Raw genomic sequence first — 13,552 nt, 5'->3', positions numbered from 1 at the left:
AATAATACAATTGCTGTCTAATATGAAGTCACAGTCTGACAAATGAACCCCATATCCGTGTTGTAGGCATATGGCCAAGTACGCCAATGAGCTGCCATTACTTTATGCGCGATCCTACGTGAATATCGGGAGCCCGTTCGTCATGGAGTTGTGTGCTTCATGGTAAAGCGTGACTTGAACTTCCTAGACCTGGAAAGTAACTAGTCTAAATCAATAGAGGTTGGGATAGCAAACATTTGGTTGCACGTGGTGAAATCCCCTCATCTCTATGCACAGCGGAACCATATCAAAATGACTCGAACATCTCCTAGGCAGGGCAGGTCTGGGTTAGGTGCCTTCCCCACCGCCAGGCGTGAGGGTCCGCTTCGACCCGAGCTGACGAACAAGATATTCACCCGAAGGCTCACTTGAGATACCGGATAGACAAAAGATGCTGGCGAGCGTTCCGATTTTGGGGGTGGCTTTATGGAAGTCTGCACTTAGATATTGATAGCTGACGATTACTGAAGTATTACCCCAAGTCAAAGCGATAAGCTTCGATAAGACTTTTATCAGTGCCCCTTTTCTACATCAACTCGACTCTTTTGCATCTTAGCTCAAGGTTATGCTACCGGGGCTGTCAATGACTACCTATGTATATACACATGAGATTGTGTTGCCAAACCCAACGGGTATATGCAACATGTCTTACGGGAGGTTGATTGTCTGGCCCACGAGGGCAACCTTGACAACTGACTGTGGCCATCTTGGCAAGCCAATGAGGAGTTTGCGGCTCGAATAGGGAGCCGATAATACCATGCAGTGCCGCGGGGGAAAGACGGACATCTTGCTAGTTGTCGAGGAAGGAGCGGCAAGTACATGTAGATCAACCACCCGCCCTTGCAGCCGAGATGTGAAAGGGGTAGCAAGACCGGCTACGACGTTGGTGACGACGTTTGGTCAACAAAGCTGTTACGCCAATGCGTCAGCAGTGGCCAAGATCACGTTGATTTGGCACACGCTGGGCATGTTCACCCGCGGGTCTAGATAGTGGCTGCACTGGGTCCCCTATTTCGACGCATTACTCGCCAAGCGCAGTGGTAGAAGTCGATAGAGTTGTCGCTACTTGCTTACTGATGGCGTGTATGTGCGTGGATACAGTGGTGGTAGAGATAGTCATCGACCTCGTGGCACCCGAGTATGTGTTTTTGGTGTTTACTAGCTGGGTCACCGGCTGGCTCTTAGCTGGAGGCCGGTGTGGTATGTAATGGATGTGAGATGCAGTGCATATTTATCCGGCCCCTGATCAGTGGCTGCTACATGCACCTAGCAGTGGCTTAGGTAGCAGTGCACAAGGTACTACATACGTAAGTACATAATGAGGTATCGGATAAACGGCCTGGAGGGTGGTCGACACCACCTGCACTCGCCACTGGCTGGCCTTGTGTCAAAAGGTAGGTAGGTCCATTGTACCATGGATGAGCCTCAAAGTTCTCGACGATCTACCAATGGCCGAATGCAAAGAGATCGTTTATATACCTACATATGTATGAAAGGTGCAGGTGGATTGGAGCGAGTATCGCATCGCATCTGACTAGGCTATCGGGCCCCACCCAGCCTGTACCCTACATAATCTCAGCACACCACCTTTTTTTCGCCTGTTGCCACCAACAGAGTACCCGAGACATCCACCCCCAGTGCCAGGGACAGAGATCAGCAACATCCATCGCGCTGTCTGTCTTACATATCATTTCCTAGCAGGCCGTAGTTCTAGAAGCTGTCAAAGATTGGCAGGTTGCGAGTTGGAGGGGGGCGGAGGCAAGGGGTTTCCAGGTTCTGGAAGGCCACAAGCTTCGATGATCCCGATCGCAACCGGGCCCCGGCCCCCAATGCAGAACCAATGCTCCTCCAAATGCAACTGTACGACATGGGCGCTATCACTCAATGACCGATTCACCGATTCACCGGATTCCTGGTTCGAGATGACCGCAAGGATGCACCCTAGCAATCCAGCAATGCTGTCTGCCAGTCCAGTCTTCTGGAGTCCCATCGTGATCACGCGCCTGCACCGTTTTTTGGTGTTCCCCCCTCCTCTTCTCTCTCCCTAGCCCTTCTGCTCCGAGTCTTTCTCTCTCAGTCTCTCTCTCCTGTCTTCAACAGGCAGTGGTGTCTGATTGATACATCAATGTACCTACATACATACCTGCCACACTCGTACCAGGACCCAGGCCATTCTGGCACTCCCCGCTCCGATCCCGCTTTGGCACAACAGCACACCACCTTGAACCTAAGTGCTAAGTAGACCAGCCCACACCCACATTTTCTCCAATTCTTTTGAACGAGGTCTAGACGTCAAAGTCGTGTGTGCGTGAGTGGTGTGTTGTGCATGCATCAAGTACTTACTTTACTGCTGCCCCAACGTTAATTCGCCCGTGATGCTCGATGGGTTTGGCTCCTCCTTTGTCCACTGGTGTCTGTTTTCGACCTTTGTAGGGTAAAAGGCAAACCCCGCTAGGGAATAGGCTCTTGTTGTTGCTGGCTTAGGTTCCCAGGTTGGCTGGACTGTGTGCGCGCCACTTTTTTTGCAAGCAGAGTGTAGTTGAGAGGTCGCCCAGAATAAGATCCGGCCGTACATATGACCAGCATCCCAGACAACCCAAGCACAAAAAGAGAAGGATTGACAATGGACGATGCCACTACCATTGCCTCTGACCTCCTCCAGAAGCTCGGCGACCTCGAGCAAAAGGTCCAGGGCCACCGCCAGGAAATGGCCACCGAATTCCAGCGCTACTCGCGCACCCTGCTGGAGAATGCGACAGATCATGTCTCGGTCCAGGTCGAGCGTGCGATAAGAGACTCCCTTCACAACTACCCGGCCATCAGTCCTGCCTTGGACCAGGCCAATCCCATCAAGAACAACACCACCACCTGCCGCCCTCACGACGCAAAGACCACGGCCACCACCGACCGTTCGAAGCGCAACAAGGGCTCCCCGCCACCCGTCCTGCCGCACACATCCGGCACCCCTGCCGCAGATGAGAGTCCCAGAAGCCCTCATGCACGGGAGCGCGAGTTCCACGGGCTCTTCACCCCCAGCTACCTGACTTTGCTGGGCGCCGAGGACAAGAACGGCCGAGACACTCTGCCGCCACCCACTTCACCACCTGCCGTGTCGCCAAGCCCTCAACCTCAGCAGCCTGCGACAGTACCGTCGCCCACCAAGGCCGAGCAGAACTCGATTCCCTCGTTGGCTGCGGCGATTGCCACTCGACCGACACCTAGTCGGCGCCCTACCCAGGACACTGTTTCTTCAAATGCATCTGACGATAGCTCTGTGAGGAACCGCAGGAGTGCTCTCCGCCGCTCCTCAAGTTCGTCCACCTCCAAGACGCAAAGCCCACGGCGTGTGCGGTTCGAGGTCGAAGGGGGCGAGGTTTTGCCTACAATGTCGCCGCCCACCTCACCTCGACTTGTCGAGCACTTGCCGTCCCCGCTGGGAAATCCGGAATTCGGCGATGAGGCGCATAAGTCGGGCACCATTGTCGAGGAAGATGAGGATAGCATCAGTCTGCTAGGAAGCTCGCCTCCGAGTCTGCCAAAGAAAGTCTCCAGCACAGACCGGCTGAAGGCCTTGGCAAGGACGTCCAACGAAGACACTTCTCAATGGGCTGTGGTTGGTGATCCGCAAGATGCGGACGATGACGACGATGGGTTGGTCATGGGGGGTCTAAAACCAAGACCCGCAAAACCTCAACATGCACCTGCAACCTCCGGCGGAACTGGCGAGCACGCCGACCTGATTAAGCTTGACGACAAGGGGGGTAACCCGGGAGAGAAGGGTGCAGAAAATGAGGACGAGACTGACGAAGAAGATGACGATGTACTGGCGATGCCTGCCTTGAGCTCGTTCAAGGGTAGGAAGAAGTTCTCCCCACTCGAGTCATCATCTCCACTTTCAGGAACCATCCCGAGGACACCAAATCCAACAATCACCCTGAAGGAGACTGCGGGAAGTGAGCCATTGGTGCTCCACCGCAACAGCGATGGCCCAGCGGAAGATGAAGAAGACATGTTCGACTGGGATTCCGATGAGACTGAACCGACATCCAAGTCAAAACGGAACGGGAATGCGAAGGAGCCGAAGAAATACATTGACGAGGAAGAGCAGGGGGAAGTCAATGGTCAGGAACTGTCCTTGGTAGAAGAACCCGAGAGCGACGAGTCGCCAGTCACGCAGTTTGCAACGTCCCCTGCAGTATCCATACAGAAGCCGAGCGCCATCCCCGCACAAGCTTCTACGCCATCTCGCACCTCGGGAGCCTCGATAGGTTCTTTCCGAGGGCGCCCGTTCAGCATGTCTAGCGTCAAAGACAGCGATGTGATCCGGAGGGCGTCGGATCTAGGGAACATGCAATCGTTTGTTGGCAGTGTCGACGGGCGCAGCGGACTGGATGAATCATCCAGCTATCGACCGATCCGTGGACAGTTCAGCGGAACCCCAAAAAGTTTCAGCGAGCGGCTCATGATGGAAGACCTGATCGAGGCCTACGAAGGCTCGGTAGATGCGAAATCCGGCAGGTCAACTTGACTGTCTGCTTTTTAAGGCGTTGCTCATAATACGGAGAGCTGTATAATATTTGCGTCATCCAACTGCTTAATATTGGTTGATGCCGGAGGAGTTTGCATTGTAATTGCTCTCTGAATGGGTTTAACGGCAGACCGGGACCTCGTTCTTCATTGCGGGCTAGGTCAACAGGCGGGACTCGGGCGAATTGGACCCACACTAACCAACCGACGACCATCCTCACGATCAAAGCAAACCGTGATTATGGTGGTGGTCTTTGACAAGCCAAGGCGAATGTCCCAGGCAGGCTCATGCGGGAATGGGCCATCATTCCGACGGTATTGAGGCTATGAACATTGGATTGTAGCATCTCTCTGTCACACAAAGCGCCTCGGGGGGGTTCGAAAAGCGTGATTACTTGTATCCTTTCGGTTGGGCCTTGTGTTCTTCCCCTGGATCCGGACATTGTTCCCACGGAAACGAGGTGTCGAAACACCCGCACATGACTTGTGCCCCGCTTCCGTTGATCACGATTAATTCGTAATACATAATTGAGATCGCATCATTCCGTGCGCAGTTGCTGTCCAATGCTTGCCTGAACCATCCAGTGTTTATCGAATGTCGAAAGGGGGTGGGCAAGGTTGAAATGGCCGGTCTAATTTGGTGAATCAAGTGATGTTGTGATGTGCGTGTGAGAGGGCGTCGATATATCTGTCATGGACTCATGTGAACACTCGAAACAATGTTCAGCCATCTGGGAAATGTCCGGCACCTGTTCTGCACCTCCAGATATCAAATTTGACAACCTGCGTTTGGGGAATTGAAAGGGGTCCAGTTGGGCTATCAACGTGCTAAGGATTGGTTCTTTCGAATAGGTATCACTGTTCAAGCTGGTGCCTCTCAAAAAATGTGTAGCATTATGACTGAGAAGCGTTGTTTCGTTCTCCCCTTTTAAGAAGGGGCCCCGCAGGTACCGACCCAGCCTGTCCATGAAGAGAGAGGCACGGGCGTTTATATATAATACAAGAAGCGATGATATAATGATTATAAACCGAGATTTGCCGTCATGATGTGCTACTTACTTGCCTCGACTATGTTTTCCTACCAGTCCTCCAGTGTTTTCTCCCGCCCTAGAACGCCACGCTCATTCATGCATATAAATCGCAAGGGAAAACCAGCCCACTCCCCTTTTTGCTTTTCTAGTCCGTGACATTCGCCGTGTCAGCAGCGACACCTGTCCCCGAACCCCAGTCGATCTGGTCTGAGGACATGCCTCCTAAGAAGTTCCACGAACTGACATCCGGCGCGGCGCCAGGGGCCATCCCGCTCTGGAACTGCGAGCTCATGCAACGGTCTGCCATCTCCCACGCTGAGATACCTCCTGGCAGGGTTGATGACCCGTGTCCCGGCCCCGCGGTGCTGAGCGTATTCAGCCGCCCGCGGCTTCCGATAATCGTAGGACCCTGGATCGCTCCGCCGCCGCTTACTTCGACTGAGGAAGAAGGTGCAGCCCGTGTAGACCCCGACCCCGCTGGCGAGTTCGTCCGGTGCGGGAGTGACGGCATCGGATAATTCGATTGGGCATTGCCCCGTAGACCAGGGTTTTCGAGGCTGAGATCCTGAGGCCGGCAGTTTTCAGTGGCGGCGGCGGCGGCGGCGGCTGCACTGTACCAGTCAGACTCGGGCGGCGTGGACTTGGACGAGAGGGAGTCGGAGTATCCGAACGACCCACTCTGGGCCCATAGCGGACTGCCGTCGTCCAAGTCCGATGCTGTTCCCTCGAGGGGTGATCTGTCGGAAGCTGGGCGTTTCCGCTTATTGCTTGCATGAAGGTCGCCCGGGCTTAACCGGGTAGCATCACGGGCCGCCGTGTCCTTGACGCCACCAGTGAGACAAGCGACACCGCAATCGCCCGGCATGCTGGGGCCATTCGCCTTCATCTCCGCCGATGGCTGTCTGGGCGGTATCTGTCCAGTAACCGGCGGCGTCGCGCCGTGCCGTGAGATGGAAGAACGAACCAACAGGGGGATGTTGCAATCCCCATTGGCAAAATGAGAGGGCAAGTAGTCCATCTTTGGGACCTTCACGTAGCTTTGGAGATCGTTGCATTCGATGTCGGATAACACCTGCTTGAGGAATGCGCGGGTTATGAAATGGTCTCGAGATAGGGTAGACATTGTCGAGATGATATAGTCGAGGTTATCTAGCATTCCGGAGGCCCCTGCTTCTTTGAAGTGGTATATGTATACGGATGCTGCAGAGTACAAAGCTAGAGCGGTAAGGGGTGTTTTGGGGTGCGATGCTGTAGAACCAATCGTTCTCATGATATTGATGATCTCCTGGGCGGCGGTGAGAAGCCGCGTCTGACTGGCCTTCTTGAGGTGGTTTGGGAGCTTGTGCTTATCGACCTTGTCGATGGCCGCATGGTGCAGGCAGATGATGGATGCATGCAGATTGAGATTGATATGGATGGCGGTACGATCTTGGAAGTGGTCGGGAAGCCGGAAGCACTCGGGGAGGAACATGAATGCGCTTGAGAGGGTGTTGTCAAGCTCGCGGTGCCTTGTCCAGTATCTTCCAAATTCGTAGTTTTCGGGGAAGTCGTCCGGCCGCGGCCGGTGGACGTGCTTGAGGATCTCGTTGAAGAAGTGGCAGATGACGACGGAACTGGCAAAGCTACTATACGGATACCCTTTGAGGGCTTCGTTGAGCGTGCAGCCTTTCGCCTCTTCGCCGCTACGGAAGGCTGCTTCGGAGCATGGAAGATGAGTAGTCACCTGTATGTACGTTAGCTCGGAAACACAGCCACTCTAACTCTGCTTAATTCAACTAACCTCGCTTGGATCTATAAGGGTAGCCCACCCGGTCGATATACTGCAATGGCTATCGAGACAAAAGATTCCCCACAGGGTGCGTCTTCTCTCCTCCAGTTCTGTCCAATCCTTTGGTGGGGGGACTGTTACCAAAGTTAGCCATCTCCGACGTGCTTAAGCAGGTCACAAGAAGTACTCACTTGTTGGCGGCATTTCGCCGGGCGCACAGTCAAGTCGTTGCAGTCCCATCATGGCCGAGAGTCGGACCGCGCGAGCAGTGCTCATGGCAGCTCTCGCGAACATCATGGTCTTTGCCTCGCACACGGCGATACAAGACCATGCCTGAGCATGTCTCACGGTGAGGAAATGCTCCCCTTGCCCCTAGTCAAAGTTCAGCATAGAGATAGAGCAATTGGAGTACCGGCAACCTAGCATGACCAACCTTCATCTCGTCGGCCTCGGCATACTGTCTTGCGCGTTGGTAAAAGACATCGCGCGAAGCACTGTACTTCTTGTTCTCGATAGCCGCAATGGCCCAGATGGCGTACTGCAAACACATGGGTGGCTTCATGTGAGGAGGCGAGTAGAACTCTTGCAAGTACCGCTGCTGATTGATGATGGGTATGGTTTCCGACTGGCGCTGAAAGAAGGTCTGGTGACTACGAACAGATCGGTGAGTTGGACGCAATCATTATGATGCTAGACAACGAGTGCACTCACAGCTCTTCCATGACCTCGTACGGCGGAGTTGGCTCAGAAATGCCTAGGTCAAGGAGTTCGCCGCCGAAGAAGTCGCCAGTGGTGCCGAATCCAGTAGAGGGTTCCGCAGAGAAGTTGAAAGAGTACATGTTGGATGTCTCTCCTGTTGCAGAAGCAGGGGGGACATCATAGTCCAGCCCCTGGAAAAAGACATCGTCGGACTGTAGTGGTGGTGCTGCTTCAGGGAAACTAAACTCGACATTGGTCTCGTCAACTGTCTCCTCCGTCTCCGGGGCTGATGTCTTTTCACTACCAACTTCCTTGAGCAGGATCTCAACCTGGGCTATATACACATATCTTTGTCAGGCGCTATCGAGTAGAAGCTATACTGATTAGGGGGGGACCACCTACCCAGCCGAGCTTCTAGCTCCTTAACATTGCGGCGCTTGAAGGCGGGTTTCCTCCTCGATTCGGGGTAGACACACTCCCCTTTTACTCTTACACAACGAGAGCAGGCCGGCTTGACACGGTTGCACTTGAGCTTGCGCGCACGGCAGGTGACGCAAGCCAGAGCCTCTGTTGTTTGCTCTTCTGGGGTGTCGTCCCCAACTACGATTGGTGGGGGCATCGCTTAGTAAGGCGTGTTACACAGGTTGTTGGAAGGTGCGATACGATAGGTATACGCACCCAGCCCCAGACCGACGAGCACACGGGGAAAGGGCGGCGAAAAAGGTTGAAATTTACAAGAGCCAGATCTCACACACACACACAAAAGCACACACGCAGAAACTGACAGTGTCATTCTCATCCTCAACAGCATTTTACCGGCTTACTCTCTTAGGCAACAACTGTCGTCTCCTGGACGGTTTGCGCTGCTTACATAACTAGGCTCGGACAATTGAGAGGCTCAGACGGCCTGATTTTGGCCCGAAGGCCGAGCATCTGATAACCTGATAAGCATCGATGACGGCTTGATGGGTTAAGAGCCGCTTCGCTGTCAGCCGGCTACCTTACTACTAGGTAATATTAGCTACTGACGTCCATCTCTAATTCCTACATTATGTATGTCAGGAACTATCGAGAACCAATCGTGAAGCCACTAATCACGATAAGGTAGGTATGCAATCTGTGCAGATGTTCAATCGGAAAAGGCAACCGAGCTTGCTTGTTGATTGATTGGTCCCCCTGACAAAAGTCTACTACTACTCTCAGCGGCTCACCAGTCTCTCTCCGTGTCTGGTCTGGTCGCGTGCTTGTCAGCGTCAGACCTCTTGGCCTTGCAAGTCCATTAATGCCAATGCCGTCCAGAACTACCGTGACCAGCATGAAGATACTACATAACAACTTCGACTGGCACAGTAAGCAGTGAGCTCGAGCCGTGATGATGAACAGGCAGCCTAGTGGGTTTCAGGGCCGCTGCCGGGGGACTTTTGTTAGTAGTAGTCTGGCAGTGGGGGTGCAGCGCAGTTGGCAGTTGGGTTTAATAAATGTCACTTTTTTTGTTTTTTTTTCTCTCTCATTCCAAGTGGAATTGGTTGATTGACTGAATTGGTGGGTATATTTAAACGGCCCATACAGCGGTATGTATGTACTGCGAGTTCCCATCGGATGGCGATCATTGTGCTCCGTCCCATGCCAATTGCTCATGGCCTGCCTAGTAGTCCCTGCCCTGTCGGCACACCGTTGGTGACGCACGCGCTATATCTGGTAGTACGTCGTGTGTAGATTACGCATCCCACGTCGGGCCGGCCAATGATCGTCCAAAGTCGTGCCAGCCCAATCCAAGTGGACGCGAGCGGAGTAATTAAGCATGCTTGGAGGCAGAGAAAGGCAAAGTATGTATGACCTGCAGCAGAATTGATGGATGGGGTTCTGCTTAGGTACAGTAGTGTGGTTGTTTATTAGGTACATGTAGGTATTAGTAGATGGGAGGTGGCTAGGTACAAGGTAGATGGGTACAAAGTCCCGTCCTTATGTGGCAGCTTGGCCTGGATTAGAATACAAAAAAAAAAGGGTGGGTGTATGCGTATATCTCTCAAAGAGGAAGAGAGAGAGAGAGAGAGAGAGAGAACAAAGAAAAAAGAAAACGGTACATGATCTCTCTTACCTGTCACTCTCGGAGAATTTCAATCGATACTACTGTATTGCTGACAAGGTTATCCGTTGCTTTCGCTGGGGGCCTTCTCCATCGCCCGAGACTCGAATTGACCCAGACGGGGAACCAGTCCCGAGCGAGAGACCGGGGTGGGCTGGTCTGCTTTAGACTTGGTGGCCATCAACCATCAGGGGCCATCCCATCCTGCCATCCTGTCCCTTCCGTCTTTTCCTCCCAAATCTGCGAGGACATGCCGAAGCCACAGACCTCCACGTTCGGCAGCCTGCCACTCCGTTCGGGACTTGGACTTCAAATGGAATTGATCCAACGGCCGGGGGTTGCCTGTTGGTGAAACTGTCACGACTTTGTTGGTTCGCCTCCTCCTCTCCCTCCTCTCTCGCTCTTGGACTACGGGCCTAGGCTGAGCAGGGGTCAACGTCACCGAGGATACCGCCGATACGCCAGCAGACACACTATGTTTTAGCTGGCAGGTCCGATATACTCCAATTAGGTAACCGTATATACTTACCTACTTACTTGTGCTGTACAGCCACAAGCTGCTGGTCGGTTGAGTGAAGATAGCCTGTCTCCTGCCGAGCGAGCAGCAGCCTCGGCAGCGAAGAAAGAGCAGCACTGAAAGCAAGCATTACCAAGTACAGTACACAATGGATGTCGATCCCTATTCAAGCCAACCCGGATGATGCCACTCGAGCCCTTCCAGTTCGTGCAGGCACCGCCCTGGCACATTGGGAGAAGAAAGCATCGACAGTTTTCCACTTCACTACCATTGTACTCCACACTCGAACCCCTCCTGCCTGCCTCTGCGTGGTCTCTCTCGCTCTCTCCCTCTTTGTCTCTATAACTGGGGCCCGCCGAATCTCGAGTGTAGTGAGTGTATCCATTCCATTCCTATCACAAATCAGAATACATACCATACAGTACGTACGTACCCACTTGCGCAGCCGGGGATAATCACGTTGGGGACGGCAGCAAACATCAAACTGCAGTAAAAGAAAAGACCGGGTTGGCGTTGCAACGCCGACATGGTTCCTGCTGCACCTAAGTGTGGCTGTAGGCTGTGCATTCCCGCCCATGGCTAGCACCTATCCGTTTCAAGCCGCAGGAAGGAGGGAGTGACAGGTGAGGGGACGGGGGCTTGGGATTACGGGCGTAGGAGAGGTCCATCGACCGGTACTCTTCGCCCAGAGGCCTAGACTCTAGGGGCGATAGAGTTATTCAAATCATCGTTCATCTTTTGCTCCCCATTGCGTTTCACGCCGGACGAGAAGAAACGCCGACAGGGTCCTGCGGGATCGGATTTTAGCCCTTGTCACTGTGGTGGCTCCCGGCAGGGTTGACGGGGTTGGATCGAAGGCGGCTCTACCTATTAGTATACGATGATTTCTGAGCGATCATCGTCCGGGCGGGTCTCCCTTCCCCTGTCTACTCTTGTCAAGGATGAAGTTTTGGGAGTTTTTTCCCTTTCTCTCTTTCTAGGCGTGTGTCATTCAACAGGGTCGTACTTCAGGGGACAGCCGGCTGGCTCCCATTCCCTTTCCGGATCGGGGCCCTGGTTGGGGGCTGGCCCTCGAGTCCAAGGGCCATGCCTGCTTCTCAGATGAGGCGTTTGCTGTCCGGTCGGGGTTAGTGAAAGAGCCCTGCGCACCATCTGGCACATCACGCCCAGGGCTCAAGCGGCATTGCTACCCTACGTCGTATCGGCGCCGTATGCATCGAAGACAGTAAAGATACCCGAGCCCCATACAGATGAGCTCGTTTCTCTCTCCCCCCTAGGAAGTAACATAGATATCGTGGTAGTGCGTCTCCTGCGGGCCCCCCCTTGAGACGAGAGAGATTGGACTTCCTACATACATATGTGAGAAGTCAGCCCCCATCGTGCCACCGATTCATCTCTCGGGAGTGCGCGTGCTAATTGCCCGGCAAGGAGCAACCATGTTGTGGGAGATGACCGGGCTAGACTGACTTCATGTCACTGCCGTCCCAAAGCCGATCAACGTTGGGATAACTCGCGAACTTGTTGGCCTGAACTCACCGAACGTGCAAAGTTCGGGATACGTTCCGAGCTGTCGTACAAGGTTTCACCGCCAGAGCCAATCATCTAGCGACATGGCAAGCCCCAGTTGCAGCAGCAGCAGCAGCAGTCTGTTGGACAATCCAGACTCAGATGTACAGCACGCACTTCCTTACCACTACTATACAGCTGCAGCTCGATATGCAGAAGCCCAAAAGGTGGGTGGGGAGTTAATGATCCTGGCCCCCTTCCCCCCTTGCCCTTACCCCCCATTATACTTTCGTATACGGCTCCGCCAGGAAGGCCGAGCCGTATGCTTCCCCCGAGGCGAGGAGCTTGCTGATGTTGCTGAAAACGGATGGAACCAGATGATGGGGTGTGGACTGACTGGTTCAGCGAGCGGACGACATGAGCAAAGTCAAACCTCTTAAGAACACCCCCCCCCCCCTCCTGGAATGAGTTAGCATTAGCAGCACTCTTATCGCCGTGATGGTGCTGCTGCCGCTTCTGCTTGGACCTCGAGCTGGGCGAGAAGCCATTTAGGTTGAGTGGGTGCGTGGGTGCGTGACACATTTGTCAAACCGAGACATCCATCTATCACCACAATTCCCTTGACAGCTGCCTCCGGGACGGCCTCCTTAGGTACCCTTTCCAACGTCATATTGCCGTGAAACCCTCCCTTAACCCTCCTCCCGGCCAAGGAGAGGAGTGAGAAGGATCTATGTTCTACTTGCGCATGTGCATACATGTATGCATAACCGTCAACCTCCCAAAAGAGTGAATGAGACTGCAGTGTAGTTAAAAAAGTTCAGTAATACATACCGGGCATAAATTCAATTAGCATCGCACTCCCACCTGCACACACACATGTGAAGAGCAGTCAACGCCAGGGATTTTCAACAACAACAAGGGGGAGCTTCGTAGCCATGGCCGATACATACATACCTCCCCCCTGCTCTAGTAGCAAGGTAGAACAGAGAGCCACCAACACCACCTGACCCTGTACCTGATGGTCTCACCTCTTTCGGGTTGACGGCATGTATACACACAGACACACATGCTCCCGGTGTCTGCCCGCTGTCGAGAATCAGCTGATGGACATCCCTTCTCTCTCTCTCACTCTCCCGAAACTTTCGAGGGTGACCAAGTACATGCCTGGATGAGTAGCGTAGCGTTATGTAAGTCAGTAAGGAGACATCTGAGTGACTGAATGACTGAGTGACCATGACCACCCTCCCAGCCTCCCTCAGCGGTAACGCAACCCGTAAACGGTGGTGCATTAGATCAGCCCCAAGAGGCGTGTGAGACCCGGTGAGTGACCTGCAGTCAGAGCAGCAGAGTTTGGACAGGCCGAAAGGCTAAGACAGCCA

General features: G+C 53.7%; 2 protein-coding genes across 2 annotated transcripts; one reads left to right on the top strand and one right to left on the bottom strand.

Moving 5' to 3' along the window:
• Positions 1-2,662: 2,662 nt before the first annotated feature.
• Positions 2,663-4,567, top strand: PG985_006181 (uncharacterized protein; the record flags this gene model as incomplete). Its single annotated transcript, XM_066825950.1, has 1 exon — positions 2,663-4,567. One exon carries the CDS (start codon positions 2,663-2,665, stop codon positions 4,565-4,567), a length of 1,905 nt encoding a protein of 634 aa, XP_066685557.1.
• A 1,175-nt stretch (positions 4,568-5,742) lies between these two features.
• Positions 5,743-8,662, bottom strand: PG985_006180 (binuclear zinc transcription factor; the record flags this gene model as incomplete). The annotated part of the gene is made up of 6 exons (XM_066825949.1): positions 5,743-7,320; positions 7,378-7,499; positions 7,557-7,737; positions 7,799-8,015; positions 8,077-8,398; positions 8,467-8,662. Coding segments are annotated over 6 exons (2,616 nt in total), but the record flags the coding sequence as incomplete, so codon positions are not given.
• Positions 8,663-13,552: the final 4,890 nt, after the last annotated feature.

Source organism: Apiospora marii (genome assembly GCF_038362585.1).
Source record: "Apiospora marii strain CBS 49790 chromosome Unknown utg000004l_segment0_segment0, whole genome shotgun sequence".
In the NCBI taxonomy this organism is placed as follows: domain Eukaryota; kingdom Fungi; phylum Ascomycota; class Sordariomycetes; order Amphisphaeriales; family Apiosporaceae; genus Apiospora; species Apiospora marii.
The sequence above is the reverse complement of the archived record's forward strand: the minus strand, read 5'-3'. Positions and strand labels throughout refer to the sequence as shown.